Below are 20454 nucleotides of genomic sequence, written 5' to 3'. Positions count from 1 at the left end.
TTCTATAATGTATGTTTGGTGTGCATAGGGGTGGGCGATATGAACAAAATCTTCTATCACGGTATTTGTAATTTTATATCACGGTTACGGTATATATCACGGTTTATTATACGTAGGGTGACCAGATTTGGGTTTTTGAAAAAGAGGACACTTCAGCGGTGGCGAAATGTGTCCACAGACATTTATTTATTGACCCTTAAGAACACTAAGGTGCAGAAACAATACTGCCTCAATAGGCTATTGGCCTAAGCAATAGTGGCCAGTATCCATTGAATCTTTAAATAGTCAAATAAAAGCAAAGTGTATGTAAAAAAAAAAGAAAAAGTAAAAATCTTTCTGTGGCATTTAGTCCAGTGCTTATGTTTCAGTGGTTCTTTAATGTACTTTCAGAAGATAACTCAAGTTGGCCATTACACATAGACATATATACATAGACGCTCCATTGACCGCCTCAGCCCGTTGCTGCGACGTGCTAACGTGATGACGAGGTGATGACTGGTCTGTAAACAGACGCAAGTAAATGATGGAGCTGCAGTTTTTCTGGATAAAAAGCACTATAGATAGCGTTTATATTTCTTAACCGATTTCACTGAGTCGTTTTTATATTCAAAGGTTTATGATCTACGTGGAGTACCAAAAAAAGTTTTGTCTCCATATTACTTAGAATCTCGTTGGTTTGGCCGTAATCGCCGTTGACATACATAGATAGATGTATATAATAATCGCTGCTAGACGCTCACTGTTCTTGTGCTCTCACAGCTCATTCACTTTGAAATACTGAAAAATAAACGCCTACACTAGACACTTTTCAGTCCATATTTTTCAGTATATTGAATCTTGCCCAACAGTCGAGGATTACTCAACAAGTAGGCATGATAGTCCTTGCAGGTTATGTGCTTAAAAATTGTACTGGGTATCGGGCTCTTTAGAATGTTCAAAAAAAGTTCCGTTGATTTGAATTGGCCACCCCAACGTTCGCAGGTCTGTAATTTCTGTATGTTCACTGCTGCGAAAATGTAATGACCGCTGACCATCTTTCATATCATTCCGCAAGTAGTCCGGTCATTTAACGTAACGGGAAGTAATGGGTTGCTATGCAACACCTGAAACTTTAGAGTTCTATTTTATTTCTCAGCAGAAATCACAAAACGGCTACAAAATCGTTAAAGAGGTATTGTTGGAGGAATGTCTATTGTTTTGGCGAGTTACTGTAGAATAAGAGGGATGAAGTATAGTTCGGAGGTCATTATCTAAAAATAAATCGATTGGATTTCAAAATAAGAGTATACCGCGGTTGAAACGGTATGGCCAAATCTCTCCCGGTAGACACATTTCTACAGTTGCACGGTATATACCGTCATACCGCCCAGCCCTAGGTGTGCATATAATCATTTACATTTTATCCAGGTAAGGCAAATGCAAAACCCAATTAACCACAGACACCACAACCATAGCATACAGGGTAAGACTTAAACACACTGCAACCCTTCTCTTTCTACGTTAGAAATAAGAATATGTGCAGAATATACTAGACTGTGTTCTGACTGAACACAAATACATTCACATGCAGATGTTGAACAGGATAATATGGGTATTAAAATCACTTTTAGTGAGATACCTTTACTATGTGATACAGATCTTTTATCGTATTACAGTGATGATAATAAAGTCCCTTTGAAATTGAACACTGATCTATGATGTACCTATAAAAAAATTAAGTGTTTCAGACACCTTGTACTGTATAAAACGTCTTTTATTTATTAGACAAGTAAAACAGCCACCATTGCTCATCGACACAACAAAGCTTCAGTTCTAGTTACAACCCTGAATATGTACAACATTCGTTCTGAGAAGATATGTACATCCAGCCATTTCCAATCCCATAAAAACTATTACATATAAAAAGAATGTACATCATTTACTTTTCCAACTAAGTCAATTGCATCATTGGCGCACTCCACTGTACAAAGCAATGAAGTGCCATGCAAGAGTATGTCACGGTTTGGTGGCGTCCTCGTTAGGTGACACTCTATGTACGCCATTTTACCAATACAGTACAGAAATACAGTACATAGAAGCTAGTTCATTTTTGCTCACCGATTCTTACATATCACACATCCTTGTGGTATCATGTTTATTGGGAAATGTTCCCCTGTGAAATGTAATGTGGAATTACCTTTGCGCTACATGTGAAAACTTAACCATCAAATTAAGTTCCAGATTTGATTGATGATTAAAAAGCACTGAAATAGGTTAATATCAGTTGTGTTTGAATGCAGGAGAGGGGGAACAATCTAGACAGCATAATGTTCCTGAATAGTTCAATGCAGTCCTGATATCAAATCATGAACTAGTTCAGGCACTACAGGCTCTGAGACTCATCTCCTCTGGGACCACAAATAATCTGGATTAACAGGTGATGCTGTGAAATTACCCGCTGCCTTTATCCACATCATGGCGAGATCCGTGGAGGTTGGCAAATAGTAGTTTCTCTCTGCGTCCTCAAACTGAGGTCACACACAGAAGGGCAAGGGTCAGTGGGGTAGGGGTGGGGTGGGGGGTCACTAAGGGACCTTAGCAGACAGAGTCGGTGTTGGCAGGCTTGGTGCTCCGCCGAGCCTCTTTCTCTCTCTCCTTCTGTCTCTCTTTCTCTCTCTTGGCGTGGCGTTTCTCCATCTTCTCCTGCATCTTTCTCATGTCCTTGAGCTTCTTCTTTAGACCGGAGCGGTCTCTATGACTGGACACTCCCAGCTCCTGCAAGCAAAGCATTTAACCACATTAATTTATTCAACCATTTATTCATTCATATTCAGTATACATTATTTCTCTCTTCTCTCTCCTCCTCTATCCATTTATCTCTGGTTAGACTCTATAGACATCTACCTGCACAGGGTGCTCTAATTAGCCTTGTATAGTCAGAGCAGACTGCCAGTTCAAGACATCAGAGAAAACCTTAATTGAGCATATACTGTAGAGGGCTCTGCTTCATTGCAATGTGCAGTGTTTTTAAATAAAAGGAACAGAGTTCACGTTGCCCCCAATTTCATCCAGGAATGAATTAAATGAGTTAGAATTAAAAAAGTGTTCAGCTCCACAGGCTCCAGTAGAGGGCAGTGTAGACTGGTACACTGTTCAGAGTCTTTGCAGAGTTTCTCAAGGTGTTGCACAAACCTTCAGATGGCTGCTGTCCAAATTCATAAGCTTCTGTCCGTCAACACCTCTGGCTGTGAACTCTGGGATGTATTGGTCCATGTTCATGCCCATCAGCCAATGACAGACCTGCTGATTGGTCCATTCGGACAGGGGTCGGCTTTGCCACAAGTAGCCCTTTCTTGTTGGTGGAGGGTCATTATCTATAGTCTGTAAATAAAACATTATTTAACACTATTCAACAGTGAACAGCAATAATGCACATTGCACAGCAAGACTTATGCATAAGACAGGAAAGGAAGTAAACATATCCAGTTTCTATTTGTATTCATTAAAATGAGGGGGTGTAGAGTGACTAATCAAGAGGTATTGTGTTAGTGGTTTGTGTGTCAGGGTGAGATGGTAAATAACTGTGAGAAATATCTGTGAGAAATGAAAGTTTGCACACACAACAGCGGAATAGAGAAGAGAGATAATTAGAATAGCCTCACATCTAGAACAGCAATCAACTGAGAAAATGAGGTCAGGGATAGAGATAGAGATAGAGAGAGAGAGAGAGAGAGAGAGAGAGAGGGAGGAAGAGATGGAGAGAGGCAGAGACAGAGACACATACAGAAAGAGAGAGAGTGAGAGTCAGAGTGAGAGAGAGAGAGAGAGAGAGAGAGAGAGAGAGAGAGAGAGGCACTGGGAAAAGACAGACAGAAAAGCTTGAAAGAGATAAATGGCGTGAAGTCCCCTATCAGAGATAATAGGCAGACCTGAACCTTAGCATGGGACTCACCTTCACCTTCTGTGAAACAATGTTACCAGAGGCTACACTCCTCTCAGGCAGGGTGGAGCAGTGCTTGCACAACACCTGAGTGCAGCGCGTGTGTGTGCGCGTGCATGAGCATGTGTGTGCATGCACGTGCGTTGGTGTTACCAAGTGTGCATGCATTGACGTGCAAGACCTTAACATGTGCACATACAGTATAGTGAGGGAATCAACTTCAATGCATAGCAGTAAGTCATCAGGATAGGATAGGATAGTATAGTATATGATGATCCTTAAATATCCCTCTTATGACAGCTGGTGCCATGCAGACTAGAGGACTATCACTTCTCACACTTACTTTCCTGCTTGCGCACACACATTTGATCTACTTTGCTCTTCAAACACAATATTTTTAAGGTAGTTGTTTTGTTTTCTTTTGCATTCCTTTGTTTACTTTCCACATCTATTCTTGTACATTAAAAATACAAACAGACAGACAGACAGACACACTCTCTCTACTCCAAAACAACACAGGCTTCCAACATGACTACAGTATCACCTCCTGACATTCTCAGTAACAAGCTCTACCGACAGCACTGCCCGAGAACTCTCAAAGTCGAAGGGTTATGCCAAGACCCCCCCCCCACCCCCCAAACACACATATGACCTGTGACCTCTGCCCCCTGGCCCCCTCCAGGGTCACTCACCTCGCTGGAGGAGAAGGCGAGATTGTGAGAGCGCGCTGTCGGACGGCGATCCGACAGCAGTGCCGCCAAGGCAGAGCGCGGGCTACTGGGGTTGGACTCATCAGTCACAGAGAGACTCTGCAACGAGTTCCAACACACACACATACACACAAACATGGAAGACAAGAACAAACCAATACACACACAAATATAGAAAATAAGCCCAACACACACACACACACACACACAAACACACACACACACACATACACACCACACGCGCCCAATGAGGACACTGGCATTTCCCACCAACTCCCCAGGTAAGTAGGCGTATTTTAGCACAAGTCTAAGATCAGTATTCAGTTCATATCGAGCGCTTGAGTTAGTCATAGCTAATGCTAGTTTGGGGCATTAAGAATAGAAGAATAGATTGTTAAATATTACGTTGTTAAATATTGTTACAAAGTCGGAATGAAAACTATAAATGCATGCAGTACAAACCCATGCAAAGGGCAAACACTACTCCCAACACATTTTAAAACATCCAGTGAATAAATAAAGCCCACTTCCATAAGTCAGACAGCTACTTCTATTTTGAGAGGAGAAATTTCAATCCATTATGAGAGCACGCCAGAGTTTCAACCAATGAGCTCAGACTACAAAATCCCTCATACTCAGTACTTCAGACTGCCGTGGGAATGGCAAAGGCCTAAGTTTCAAAGTTTCAAAAAGTCTCAACTCGCTCTGACCTACTAAAATCTGTATGTATTCATTTGTCAGATGTTTCTCTGCAAATCAGTGTTGCTGCATACAGTTGAAAACATCACTTCTCTATAAAAACGACAGGTCATTGCGTACAAGCACTCTACTGCCCCGTTTACAACAGACATTAATAGCAGATCGCTATGATCAGAACACAATGATCACTTCAGCTGATCAGGTGAAGTTACTGCATCTTTCATGTGCAATACTGAACGCATCTTTTGCTGCTCCATCTTCCAACTACACTTCAGCTCCAATGCATGCCCTACTAACTCAACATCTAGATAACCACACCCACGCAAACTGAACCACACTGACACTATGCAACGTCCATATCAAGCTAAGCATATTTAATGCCAGGTGTAGACGGGGCCTCTATTACAAAACTAAACTAGCATTAGTAGACGGCTACCAAGTATCAGTCTGAAGGGGTACTGGAGATGTAAAAGAGCTTTCGAGTCGAGTTCTCATACTGTACCAAGTCTAGGGAGTGAGACAGTAGAGAGTGCCATGACAAGTTGGTCTGTTCAGAGTCGAGAGAAGACAAATGGCCAAGAGGTGGGTTACCAACTCAGTGGTCTGCCTGGCCTACCAGAGACCACAGAGCAGAGACCAGAGATATGGCACAGGATTACATAGTAGTGCTCTTCTCTCTGGCTCAGGCGCTGTGCTGTCTGTGGAGGCTGCTGGAAAGGGACTGTTCCTGTCCCACTTCTGTCTGTCATCTGTCTCTCCTGCTCTCAGTACTTCTTCTCTCCCGCCCTCGCAATGCCTGGTCTGTTTGTATGTCTTTTAGCATATATGTGTGTGTGTGTGTGTGTGTGAGAAAGGGAAAGAGAGAGAGTGTGTGTGTATAGTAGTGAAAGTAGAAAATAAGCACTCTGAAAACCTCTCCTATTCACTGTCTCACTGTCCCTCCCTCCCTCCCTCCCTCCCTTCCTCTCTCTCCATCTCCCTCACCTTCTCGCGGTGTGCGGATGTGTCAGCGTGTCTGTCTGTGGGTGTGTGGGGGAGGCTGCAGCTGGACAGGGACTGCTCCTTCTCCCGCTCACGGTCCCGCTCCCTGTCCCCGAACCAGGAGAAGGGCATGCAGGAGGGCACGGCGGACAAGGAGCCCGTGGGGGACACGTTCCCACTGGAGACGTCCAGCAGGTCCCCAGAGCCCCTGATGGAGACAAACAGACACAGACAGACAGACAGGGAGGTTAAGGTGGACGGGAGAGGGACATGGGCATCAACAATGAGGAAGAGGGAGTGAGATGGAAACAGACACTGAGAGAGACAAAAGAGAGAGAGAGAGAGGGATGGAAGAGAGAGGAAGAGGAAGAGAGGGATGGAAGAGAGAGGAAGAGGAAGAGATGGAAAGAGAGACAAAGAGACGGAGACAGAGACACAGAAAGATGACAAACACATCAGAGTCTACCGCAAATCTGAAATGGCTTTGAGCATTTTGAGCGGGTATTTTTAGAGAAGCTTCACAGCATTTTGACTCGAAATTGTAACACATAAGACTGTCTGAGCATCTCATACGCAGGCATGGGTAATGAAATATATTATGCTATCAGTTACATAACTGCTTCGGTAACCCAGGGTTCTGTCTGATGGTTTTGCTTAGAGAGTTCAGGTGAGGACTCTGGTAAAGGCTAACGCTAAGTGCGGAGTAACCCGTCACTCCTCCAGGAAGAGGCAGCTCACTCATGACGAACCTGCTCTCCAGGGATCCTCGCAGAGCATCCTTCTCCTGCTTGCGACCTTTGCCAGCAGACTTCCTCAGGCCACTAAAGGGAATGAGAACATTCCAGAAGAGTCCAGACGCGAGTTGATTGTTTTTCATTTGAAAGTGGGCTTTACTTCTGAGAGCACATTTAGACCATTAATGACTAAATGCTAATGAATGCAAACTTAATGACAAAGAATCAAAGGTGTATTAGAATAGTATGAAACAGACCAGTCATGTTCTTTTACTTGTTTAAGCAATATAGTAATATTACTTAACATACGTAGCTTGGACAAACCTACCTGAAATCGGGGAATCTCTTTTTGGACTTCCCTGATGACGAGCTGTCTGGATCCTCGTCTGAAACAGAGGCCTTTGTCAGACGCTTGATAAAATACTAATAAATTACAGAGAGTTTCCTCAACAACCCAGTGTAATCCAGTGAAAATAATTTCAAATGACAGCTCGTAACCTGAGAAATTATTTATTGACACCACACACACACACACACACACACACACACACACACACACACACACACACACACACACACACACACACACACACACACACACACACACACACACACACACACACACACACACACACAGAGAGACACAGACACACCTCTGCTCCTGTTAGCCTTGCTCTTGTCCCTGCTCTTAGAGTGGCGGCTCCTTAGACTCTGCAGGAGACTGGAGGGGGAGTGGGGGCTGGACACATCCGTCGGGGGAGACATGCTAGGGCTTGCGCTGACCTCCCCTTGACCCCCGCCCTGGGGGGTGCAGGCCGTTACCCCTGTGCCCTGTGCCCCCACCTCTGGGGTCAGGATGGGCACGGGAAGGGTGAAACTCTCCAGGAGGGACTTCCTCTTACTGCTGGACTCTACCGGCTCATTCTCCCCCTCCTCTGGCTCCTGTGAGTACACACACACACACAGATACACACAGACACACAGACACACACAGATACACACAGACACACACAGACACACACAGACACACACACACACACACACACACACCAAGCAGCAGCCAAACCACCCATTATAATGGTTGTCATGGAGGTATAGAGATATAACTGGTCCTAATTCAGCATTTCCATGCCATAGCTAGTGGTATTCCTAATGGCCTCAGTAGGTGACCTCATAATGATTATGGTATGACAAGTTAATAGTTAATAGTTAAGTAAATAAGTAACACGTTCAGAATATATTATCCCCGTGTTTAATCAAACATCACTTTTTGGTTTTCTATATCACTGAATGAAGTCAGGACAGCATGTGTACAGCATCTCCTGTGAAAGACGTCTGTGATTAGACGATAGAGAGAACGTTCCGGAGGGTGCCTGACCTGGTTTTGGCCGGAAGACTTGCGAGCCGACTCGCGGAGCTTGTGTCTGGATGGCCGCTGGCGGCGGGACCTCTGTGCCAGCTGAGCCTTGGCCCGGTGAGCACTGCAGTCCAGGCGGTGAGTCTCCGGCACCACATCACCCAGGTCTGGATCTGGGGAGGTCGGGATTAAATCCTCCTTTTTGTTTTCCTCTCTCTCTCTCTCTTTATCTCTCTCTCTGTCTGTCTGTCTCTCTATCTCTCTCTTTGCCTTTGTCCCTCTCTCTGTCTCATTCTGTCTGTCCTTCTGAGGTGAGAGAGAAATGGTTACATTGTTGCAGGACACCACTCATCCACTTCATACCAGTTTCCACCTATTCATTCCGCAAATTACTCACTTCAACAACTGACCCAACCCAGCCTATATTCCCAAACAAGGGTTTGTCTTTTATCCGTAAATCAGGGAACAGTGGTGACCTACCAGAGATGGGCTCATCAGTGGAGAGGCCGTTCCGGTCGGAGGCTCCGGACTCTGGGCTGCTGAGCCGGCTCTCTCCCCCGGGGACCCGGAGCTCAGCTGGGGCCCGCTGCCCCGCCCGGCCCCTGCCCTCAAGTGCAGCCATCTAAAAGAGAGTGAGAGAAAGAGAGAGAGAGAGAGAGAGAGAGAGAGTGTGTGTGAGTGAGTGTGTGAGAGAGAGAGGGTGTGTGTGTGTGTTGGACAAGAAGGGCGATCAATTTTCTAACCTTCCTCTATGGCACTTTAATCAACTTAAATGAAGATAGATTGAAATCAAGATGGCAGCTGGTATGCTTGCTTTTGTCACAACCTATGCAGTATTATTTCTGTTAGTGGTCATAACATACACACACAGTTGAAATATGAGATGAAGTTGTTTCATCATGACATCCTGACTCATGGTCAGAGAGTGTGTGTGTGTGTGTGTGTGTGTGTGTGTGCGTATGTGTACAGATTTGTGTTATGAAAAACACACACAGAGTCTCTGTGTGTGCGAGTGTGTTTTTGATTATGTCTGTGTGTGTACATACATACACTTGTCTGTTTGTTTTGTTTTGTTTGTTTGTTTTGTTTTGTTTGTTTGTTTGTTTTTGCCCCAAACTATGGCTGTACCTGCTCCTGCAGCTTCTCGACTTTCTTCTGGAATTCTCTCTCCCTCTCCTCCAGGACCCTCCTCAGCTCCTCCTCCCTGTTCACAAACTCAGCCTCTCTGCAAACACAACAAACGGCCATCAGGCACGTCTAAAAATACCTCCCAGAAAAATACTGATATGTGATAAAAATAAAAATTGCCTGCGCAGTAATGAATATTTTAAAGGGGCTTGGCTCTGGTTGAGACTTGGGCAATACTGGTGGACTTTTAGAAAGTCGACTGAGGCAGCGGTCGAGGCGCAAACAAAACAAAAAGCTAACGTTTCTTCCCTCTGAAATGACTCAAATAAAACACTTATCAGCATATGTATACCTGTCATACACAACTGCATGTTTGTTAAAACAAATGGGTACATTTCTGCAAGATTTTCTGCAGGTGTATGTATACATACTTGCATGCATCTTATATATGTTTATGTTAGTATATGGATATGTGCATTATGCCTGAGTGTGTGTGTACTTATTTGTGGACATATAAATTATCTGATGTACATGTGTGTTGATGGAGATAATTTCCAAACACTGTTAATGACTTAAGAATATAATAATCAAGTGCCTTGTATTATTAATTACCTTATATGAATCATGTACTTATGTAAGCAGGAACATGGCTTTTCTGTGTTTCTGCGTGTGTGTAACTTAGAATATTAGGTGCCACTTAGTCTGCACATGTACAAGAGCATGTTTAGACCAGAAGTGATAAGAAGGTTCGAACTGTGCTTCTTCCGACCTTGCAAAACTTCCATCCTTGCCTCGGATATCAGAAATCCACCACGTGGTTATCTCGCTGAACGCTCAACTTCTGTCTATATAAACCTTGTGCGATGTGTTTATCAGGGCTTCACTTTCATACTTGTTTTGTGAGTGAGCCCAATTGCAATTGTTGTTTGTCTAATAAATATACTTATATGCAGCTCCGGAGTCCTGAGGTAAATAGGGTGAATTTTCACCTATCATGTGTATGTGAGGGTGGGTGAGAGTGACAAGAATATATAGTATGTCTGCAGCAAGGGTGTGTGTGTGTGTGTGTGTGTGTGTGTGTGTGTGTGTGTCTGTTTTCCACACTCACCTCTGCTGGTGCTCCTGCAGCTGGTTCTGGGTGTCTTGGTAGCAGCGCTCCAGGGCCTCATGCTGGGCCTGGGCCTGGCTGAGCCTCTGGCTGACTGTCTCGCACAGCCGCTGCGACTCCTGCCAGTAGCCCTCCAGTGTCTGCAGACGCTCGCTGCTCTCCTGCCACCTCCTCTCCAGCTCCACACCCTGCAGCTCCCAGGATGCTCGCTCCCCCTCATACACGCGCATCTACAAGGAGGGATATTTACTTTACACTGAGCAACTCTGGAGCAAATTAATTATTGTTGTTGTTGCTAGCAGTTGTAGTAGTAGTGGTGGTGGTGGTATTGTTATTGTTTTAGTTCATATTGATAGTGTTTGAAAGCATATTGATTTCTCACATTCATGCTAACTGTGTAGGTCACTTTTGGAGAAAAGTGTGTCTGAAATGAATGACAAAGTGTGTCCCAGGACTTCTCCATGATTTTTATTGTCCGTGGATATTCCCAAAGTTCCTGCTCCATAACAGTGACCCACCTCTCTGCTAGTGACCAATTCAGTGAACTAGTTTACTAGCGAGCCCTATTTTCCCCTGGGATCATTTCTGAGATCCCAGAGGATGTGTCTAGAGAGCTAGCTAGTTGGACCACATATCCTGATAAAAGTGTACAACTGTCCTGTACTGCGAGTTGCTCTGGATAAAAGCGTGTGCTGGATGAACAGCCCTACAGAATAGAATATGAGGCAACAGAACTCCTAGCTACATATTTGTTACAACAAAACCCCTAGCTACATATTTGGGACAACAAAACCCTTTGTGAATAAAGGAAGATGGGGAACCCAACTTTCTCTTACCTTTTCTTTCATTTTCTTCAGCTCTGCTAAGGTTGCGATGTGCTTGTTTTTGAGCTGTAGGAACGCAAACACAGTGTGACATAACAACACCGTGCAGGGTCACATGTAATGATGGCCTCCCACAGCTTGCTATCGGCACTAAAAACAAGTTCAGAGTATGTACTTATGTACTCGCATTCTAGCTATAAAGATCATGATCATGTGCCCTGTCTTCAAGTAGGACATCAATCCCTCTTGCAGACTGCAGTTGCAAACTTAATTAGATCCTGCAGACTGCAAAGACTAGGCGATTACTTCACTGCAAGGGAGTACAGTGCATATATCATCCTTAAGACTCGACCCTTATGCAGAAACAACAAACTGAATCACTTAGCATACCTCTTTGAATCTTTCTCCCGACTCAATGGCATCAAGGTTTTCAGGTAGAGTCCATTCTGCGCTCTCCAAGTCATCAAAGACTTCATGCTTGCTCTCTTCTTCCTCTTCCTCTTGGTTTTCTCTCTGAGCCATTGAGGACGAGGCCACACACACATGCACAACACGTACACACACACACCACAATTTGTGTTCATTATAAGCATAGGATTTACACAAATAGTACATACATACAAGTCACAAAGGCAGTTGTGCTTAATTGTAAAGGGTAGTAGCATGTATTCCATGGCAGGTGAGTGACCCATGTTCTACAGGGCCACTGCACTGAGGCTGGGCTGTTCCGCGGAGATGGTGTTGTATTTAAACACAGTATGGTCTCCAGATCCTCCTCACCTCCGGGTCATCACTCTTCACCAGGTCCTCCTCCTCCTCCTCCTCCTCCTCCTCGCCCTGCTTCTGGTCCTGATGGTCCCGACTCTGGTTCTGGTGTTTGTTGGTGTTCTCCTGGTGCAGGGTCTCACAAATGAGACGGGCCACCTCGCTCTCCACCCCAGGCATCTCCCGACCAATCAGGAAGCTTTAGGGGTGTAGATGAAGTTAGGCACTGATTAACACAACACCCAAATATGCACACGCACGCACGCACACACACACACACACACACACACACACACACACACACACACACACACACACACACACACACACACACAGAGAGACAGAGACAGACAGATATACAATAGTGGTTTACATATGCCCTGGCTCAATACATTTTAAGTCGTTTTTTTTTAATTATTTGTGAAAATTTCAATATATATCCCCTCTGTTTGTTCAGTCAATTGTACTAAATTCCAGAATTTCCAGCAGGGAGGATTTTTACTTTCAGCTTATATTTATTTAATCACATTATCAGATGGTCAAAAGTTTATCTACACTTTGTGAATATTTAGGGGCACTGCCTTTGTGTAACTTGAATCAAACGCTTGGAGGTTGTCTTCCACAACACTTTGCAGGAATTTTGGCCCATTCCTCCCGGCAGAAATCGTGCAACTGAGTCAGGTTTGTGGTCCTCCTGGCATGAACCCGCTTTTTCAATTCAGCCCACAAACTGGCTATTGGATTAAGGACAGGGTTTGTGTGATAGACATTTTGGAGGTATGCTTACGATCACTGTCCTGCCAAAAGATCCATTTGTGTCCAAGCTTTAGTCTCTTGGCTGATGTCTTCAGGTTGAAGTGTCAAAATATCCACATAATTCTCCTTCTCCATGACGCCACCAATTTTATGATTGGCCAAGTCTCTGTCGCCGCAAAACAACCCCACAACATGATGCTGCCACCCCTGTGCTTTAAGGTTGCGATGGTGTTCTTTGAGTTACAAGCCTTTCCCTTATTCCTCCATACATAACGTTGATCATTATGGCCAAGCCGTTTTAATTTTGTATCATCATCTGACCAGAGAACATTCCTCCATATGGTAAGATTTACAAACTTAGGCAAACTTTAGTCTTTAGTAAGATCAAATTTTAGTAAGATCTATAAACTTCACTAAATCTAAATCGACAAACTTTAGTTTTGCTTTTTTTATGCTGGTTGGAGCAGTCGTTCAGGTTATGACAATACAGCACTCTTTTGCTGTGGATGTAGACACTTTCGTACCAGTTCTCAAACTACTTTACCAGTTCCTCGACTGTTGTCCTATGATGCTTTTGAACCTTTCGCATCAAAATAAGTTAACCTCTAGAACTCAGCCCACCTCTCCTTCCGGAACGATGTGATGGCTGTGTGTGTCTCGTGGTGTTTACATTTGTGTAAATGTTGTTTGTACGGATGGACATGGTATCGTCAAACGTTTTGAATTTGCTCCAAAGCAGAAACCAGGCTTGTGTAAGTCGATCATTCTTTTCTAAGGCCTTGGCTGATTTCTTTAGATTTTCCCATGATGCCAAGCAAAAGGACACTGGGTCTGAAAGGAGGCCCTAAAATATAGCCACGGACACGCCACCAATTAACTCCCAATAATGCCAGTTAGTCAATCTGAAGCTTCTAAAGTCGTGATATCAGTTTCCGGAAGCTTCCAGGCTGTTTAAAGAGACAATGAATTTGGTGTATGTAACCTTTTGACACCACTGGAATTCTGACAATATAAAAGCAAAATAAATCTGTCTCTGATCTGGACAAATCTATCCAAGATATCTAAGATATCTGAACTGACTTGCCAAAAGACATTTATGGTATCATGAAGTCTCTGAAGTGGTGGTTTTTGATGTTTTATTGTCTTACGGGTATATGTAAGTGTATGTAAACTTCTGACCTCAACTGTTCATACAACGCACACTGAAACACACACATACAAGCCTCCATTACTCCTTACTAGCAATAATAATAAGACAACAAATCCCCAGCAGTGTGTGTTGTGTGATCAGGTGTGTCATTAATCACACAAGATTTGAGGTATGGGGAGTGTTTTCCATCAATATAAATCAGGTACAAGGTGTGTCACTGCAGGAGGAAGCAGAGCCAAGCTGATGTGTTGGACTATGGGTATGGGGTGGAGACATAGTTCTGGTCAAACATTAACGCGTTCACAATGCCTGGCACACATTAATTGAGCGTTCATTTCACTCAATCCCTCACAGACACCAACACACAAACCTCTCTCTTACAATCACACACATAAAGGACAACAATATCCTCACACAAAAACAGCTCAAACAGCTCAACTGAACCCCCCCCCCTCACACACACACACACACACACACACACTTAACAGTCCAACCATAAACCGAAATGCTGATAGCCTGGAACAGAATTCATATGTTTTGAAGCCGATCCTGCTGTTTGCGGAGCAACAGAGGTCACATTCTTGAAGACCTATGACCAACACCTGTAGATACTCTCCACTACATCCTCAGTTCCCAGACTGTAAATGTTTACCAGATTGACTTGGTTCACCGCATACGAACCAGGATGTTGCACAAATCTCACTGTACAATATGTAACTAGATTGACAACAAAAAAGCCAGGCTTAGCTTATGATACATACCATACAATGTGAGAAACATTTATATATGTATATTTATACATACATTTATAAAGTTAAATGAATGAGTTAAAGTATGGTATTATGGTAGGTGCTGTGGTTTTCTATGACAGCACAGGGACTCCATGCTTTGTATTTAGCATGCATGACTGTTGGGCCTCAGAGGCTCCGATCATAGTAGGGTGGAAGCCATTCATATCTCTTTCTCCCCTGGTTTCTGACCAACCTGAATCATAAACTCAGTTCAGTGCCAACTAGCGCATCACATCTCTCAATGAAAGACCTTCAAGGAAGGCTCTCAGACCCCTTATCTTTTAATGAGGGATAATTATTAGAGCTATATCAAGAGCCTGATAAATGATCAATTCCAGTGCTGATCAATAATAAATACGTGGCTTAATGTCAATGACGGTTGAATGAAATAAAATGATATATATTAAATATAGCACAAAAGCACATACAAACTTTTAAATGTTGACACCATTGACTACACTGAAGTCCCATGGCCCTTTGACTTCAGCAGTTACCATCACGGAAACCATTCAATGAAAATATTTTCTCATGTCTTTTCAAAATATATTCAATAGTAAGAAATATGACAATACCTTCCCCTAGAAAATGGGTGAATGGTTTTGCCTTCTCGCTAAGGAAATACCAAAAGATCCCCCTCCCCCCTCCCCCCACACACACACACAAAAAGCAGCTTGTCTTGCGAGTGTGTGGGTGGTGTGTATCAGACATAACAGACAGACTCTCACCTGACCAGACCTCTGGTGTTCTTGAGGACGGTGGCTGCGAACATCTGGGTGACGCCGACCAGACACATGCCGTCCACCTCCACGATCTGATCATTCACCTTCATGCTGACATGACAGAAAACGTGGGAGTACTTAAAGAGCAGCACTCAGATCATTCACCTTCATGCTGACATGACAGAAAACATGGGAGTACTTCAAGAGCAGCACTCAGATGCCTCAAGTACAGTAGGGTTCCACTAGACTAGAGCTGCACTGCCTCAACCCCGTGTCTAACACATGAGTCTTCATGGAACTTACTAGAGTTACAGAAGAGAGTACATGAGGAAGGGTACCTCTGTGTGCTCCACAGCACCTTACTAGAGTTACAGAAGAGAGTACATGGGCAAGGGTACCTCTGTGTGCTCCACAGCACCTTACTAGAGTTACAGAAGAGACTATATGAGGAAGGGTACCTCTGTGTGCTCCACAGCACCTGCACTCGTGATCAATCATCTCTCACTTGGGGATTATGTACATGATCCAGGTCACAGTACACAGTAACTATACTGACAGGGGTATTTACAGGTTGTCTAGGGGAGTCTAGGGAAGGTGACAGGTAAGTATAACTATTTCTTTTGAACTCAGAAGAGTTAAAAAAAAACTGGTTTTACCATAATGTGTGTGTGTGTGTGTGATAAAGCCCCCTCTCATTTATGTGCTGCTTACCGTCCGTCCCGTTGGACCGCCCCGCCGACAGTGATCGTTTTGACGAAGATGCCCAGTTTCTCCAGACCCTGATCAGCACCCACACCCATCCCTATGATACTGATGCCCAGCCCATCATCTCCTGCAGATGGACAGAGGCAGGGAGAAAGAGGCAGAGAGAGAGACAGAGAGAGATAGATAGATAGATAGATGGATACTTTATTAATCCCGAGGGAAATTTAGGTTGTGAGAGAGAGACAGAGAGAGAGAGAAAAAGACAGAGAGAGAGAGAGAGAGAGAGAAAAGACAGAGACAGAGAGAGAGAGAGAGAGAAAAAAGACAGACAGAGAGAGAAAGAGAGAGAAAGAGAGAGGAAGGGAGACAAACACTTAAACAAACATTCTGCTCATAAGCTTCAAACTACATTTAAAGCACAGTTGAAATCATATCCCAGTAATACCAGGCTCAGCAATGCTACCAAACCCAAATAAAGAGACAAAGTAAGGGAACAAAATGGAACAGCAGATACATATTGGGAGAAAGAGGGTGGACAAAAAGAAAGAAAGAAAAAAAGAAGGAGTGACTGATCATGAGGAAGGAACAAACCCTTGTGAATCTCCACGGGGAAGACCTCCATCTTCTCCACTCTCTTCTCCAGCTCGTACTCAGCCGAGGCCGACACAGGGTCCACATCCTCGTTCCTCCGGTCGTACTCCTCATTGGAGTATGTATTGAACACCTGTGTGTGTGTGCATGCAAGAGAGAGAGAGTGTGTGTGTGTGTGTGTGTGTATGCAAGAGAGAGAGTGTGTGTGTGTGTTTGTGTATGCAAGAGAGAGAGTGTGTTTGTGTGTGTGTTTGTATGCAAGAGAGTGTGTGTGTGTGTGTGTGTGTGTGTGTGTGTGTGTGTGTGTGAGAAAGTGATTGAGAGACAGAGAGAGATATGAAGAGCATTAATGGAAAGTAAAGTTCTACATTGACTAGTGGCAACTCAGAAATTTCTCTCTTTCTCTTTTACAGCCTAACAGCTGGCTGGGAATTCCACAAGAAATTCACACTCTGGCACGCTGTTATTATGGAAAATGCAAGCGCGCACACACACACACACAAGCATGGTCTGTTTATTCCTAGTTCCTCCAACTGTGAATGCCTGTGTGATTACAATGTCAACCTCGGTTCAGTGCAGGCAGAACACTGAGTCACCACAGACACTTAACACCCTTAATCAGTTTGTTCCATCTCTCTCTTTCTTTTTCACCCCCTCTCTCTCTCTCTCTCTCTCTCTCTCTCTCATTCCCTCGCTCTGTTACTCTCTCTCTCTCTCTAGTCACCTCTTTCTTAGTTTAGTAAGTTGACCCACCACCTGTATCTGGGCAACCACACACATTTTTTTCATGTGACCCTAAATTAAGTTTGTATTCTCCAGTTTCATCTTGCATGTGGATGAAGTGGTTAACAAAAAAAAAATGATTTTTTCGGTCAGGTATAATCAGTCTCACCTCAAAAGTAGTTTAAAAAGTAATATCAGTTATGTTGATGAGCTGGCAGTGTGTAAAAACATGCAAGTGAATTAACAAAAGTGTAGCTCTGGGTTGCTAGACGAAGCACTTTTCCCAAAATGGTGGCTGTGAAAAACAAATCATCTGTGAATGTTTCTCAAAAGAATAGTTTCATTCGCTTTAAGACTTCCATGTCTATTTCCTAATCCTCGAGACCATCTTCAGGTTTCAGAACTGTGGACAAATAAGCTGTAATATTTCTTTCATGAACACCAATAAAATCAGCAGAATGGAGGGTTTAATTATTAATAGTTATATTTAGAATTATACTTGAAAATCTGGTTAATACAATTTTTTTCATCCAATGGCTCAATTTACCCTGTCAGCTGGTTCAACTTACACCAAACATGGGCAGGCTGAGCCAACAGACCATATTTGGGACCCCATATGTTGTTGTCTTTTTGACTTAAGCACACTGGTAAGGTTTCAGTTGATGGCACACACCCTGAACTTGTGTTGTATGCATTAGATTCTGTCTCGTATGCCCTTGACTATAGGTCGCCTTAACCCTCCTATTACCTTCAAATTTTATTAACATCTTTTATCCTTGGGGTCGATTTCACACCAGCAATTTAAACCTCCAGAAAATGATTATAATTAAAAATGTTACCCAAGTTTATGTGTCAGGTACTTTATGTTTGCTTGTTGACTACCTAAATAGCCCTTTAAATAAAACAACCCCCCCATCCACCCCCCTTATACATCCAGAATACCTGTTACGCGACTATGGAGAAATATGGAGATCACCATAAAATCTCACTGATTGACCTGAAATCGGAAAGAGATAACACCAGGATCCTAACAAAGGATTTCATGACTTCATATGATTTCTAAGTACATATTGTTGCTATCAATAACAATTGGAATGAAAAACTATTTCTGATATCAAGAATAGTAACTGTGTGTGTAAAATGCTGATATTTCTTATATATTTTAAACAATTAAAACAGCCTGGGGTCAAATTGACCCCATAGAACACCTACGCGTACAGCATGTGTACAGGACATTGAGTATCATCACGTTCATTTTGTGTGTTACCCAGTTGTCCACATTAAATTAGGAAAAGATATTAAATATGTAGCAAAAAAAAAATATGTCAATCATTTATTTAGAGACGTTAAACATTGAATGGGGTCAAATTGACCCCAAAGAAGAAATGGCTCATCTTACCCCACTCTTCCCTACCCTTTACTCACACAACTGGGATCACTTCAAGGTTGTACTGAAATACAAAAAAACCTCTTCTAATTCGTACGAAAGCCACAAAACTCGCTCCCACTTTCTCTCTGTGTGTGTGTGTGTGTGTGTGGTGTGTGTGTGTGTATGTGTGGGCCTTTGCACAAGGAGAGCAAACACCTTCACAGTCTGCTAGTCTTCAGGAGAACTCAGTCTCAGAGCATCAAACAGAGGCTTATTCTTTTTCTTTAGACAGAAGTGTGTATGCGTGTGAGTGTGTATGCACGAGTAAGTGTGTGTGTGTGTGTGTGTGTGTGTGTGTGTCAGGAGGCATCACAGCTCAGTGAAGCAGCACCACACGGCACAGAGGCAGTCAGATCAGGACACGCGGTCACTCTGACAGTCAGGCAGTCAGCGGTTCTAGAACAACAGCAGCCCTCAAACCAGCACACCACAGACACAGCCCTGCACACCACACACACACACAACCCTGTGCACACCACACACACACACACACACACACACAACCCTGTGCACAACACACACACACACACACACACACACACACACACAGCCCTGTGCACAATACACACACAGCCCTGCACACCACACACACAACCCTGTGCACAACACACACACACAGCCCTGTGCACAACACACACACACACACACACAGCCCTGCACACCACACACACACACACACACACACACACACACACACACACACACACACACACACACACACACACACACACACACACACACACACACACACACACACACACACACACACACACACAGCCCTGCACACCACACACACACACACACACAAAGCCCTGTGCAAAAAAAAAAAAAAACACACACAATTATGCACACAACCTTGCACAAAAGACACACAACCCTGCATACAACACAGCCCTGAGACCTACAGCCCTGCCAAGTCACTCAAACACCACATAGTTTGACAGTGTCAAACACTACAACATAGACACACATCTAACTGCGAGTGGCCTTGGGATCCCTTCAATTCATCTCTCCATTATTATGTGGTTAACTGAGTATGCCTGGGGTGGGGTTCATGTTGATAGTCAGGGGAGGCCTGTTTGGAGCTTACTGTGGACTTAATGTCAGGCTTTCGCATATTTGATTGTTATAAAATACTTCAACTGTCTGGCATCGGCTCACAGGAAATACAAGCTATTCTGAACAGTACCCACCCACCCACCCACCCACACACACACATACACACATACACACACACACACACACACACACACACAGACAACAACTAATTTCAGCCATGTGTTCACTAAGCGGGCAGATATTAAACATTTCTAAGTGAAGGTCCAAGTGTGCTTACAGGTATCTATGCACCCTGATCCTGGATCA

General features: G+C 43.7%; 1 protein-coding gene across 5 annotated transcripts in view; it reads right to left on the bottom strand.

The window, feature by feature from the left end:
* Positions 1–1735: 1735 nt before the first annotated feature.
* Positions 1736–20454, bottom strand: part of ppp1r9alb (protein phosphatase 1 regulatory subunit 9A-like B) — a 27060-nt gene continuing 8341 nt past the window's right edge. For 2 of the 5 annotated variants that reach the window (XM_031558389.2, XM_031558388.2), the window contains exons 3-20: positions 16938–17070; positions 16353–16473; positions 15648–15752; positions 12241–12424; positions 11851–11973; positions 11473–11526; positions 10637–10866; positions 9529–9625; positions 8881–9022; positions 8422–8573; positions 7697–7985; positions 7372–7429; positions 7059–7130; positions 6313–6517; positions 5831–5875; positions 4612–4728; positions 3172–3360; positions 1736–2754 (exon numbers count right to left, since the gene is read on the bottom strand). In XM_031558389.2, coding sequence (XP_031414249.1) covers positions 2575–2754; positions 3172–3360; positions 4612–4728; positions 5831–5875; positions 6313–6517; positions 7059–7130; positions 7372–7429; positions 7697–7985; positions 8422–8573; positions 8881–9022; positions 9529–9625; positions 10637–10866; positions 11473–11526; positions 11851–11973; positions 12241–12424; positions 15648–15752; positions 16353–16473; positions 16938–17070 — 2496 coding nt within the window. In that variant the 3' untranslated portion in view covers positions 1736–2574. Of the gene's footprint in view, positions 2755–3171; positions 3361–4611; positions 4729–4795; positions 6142–6312; positions 6518–7058; positions 7131–7371; positions 7430–7696; positions 7986–8421; positions 8574–8880; positions 9023–9528; positions 9626–10636; positions 10867–11472; positions 11527–11850; positions 11974–12240; positions 12425–15647; positions 15753–16352; positions 16474–16937; positions 17071–20454 lie in introns of those variants that run through there. The other 3 variants (XM_031558390.2, XM_031558391.2, XM_031558393.2) reach the window with 3 other exon arrangements.

The sequence above is a fragment of the Clupea harengus genome, chromosome 21, assembly GCF_900700415.2.
Source record: "Clupea harengus chromosome 21, Ch_v2.0.2, whole genome shotgun sequence".
Classification (NCBI taxonomy): domain Eukaryota; kingdom Metazoa; phylum Chordata; class Actinopteri; order Clupeiformes; family Clupeidae; genus Clupea; species Clupea harengus.
The sequence above is the reverse complement of the archived record's forward strand: the minus strand, read 5'-3'. Positions and strand labels throughout refer to the sequence as shown.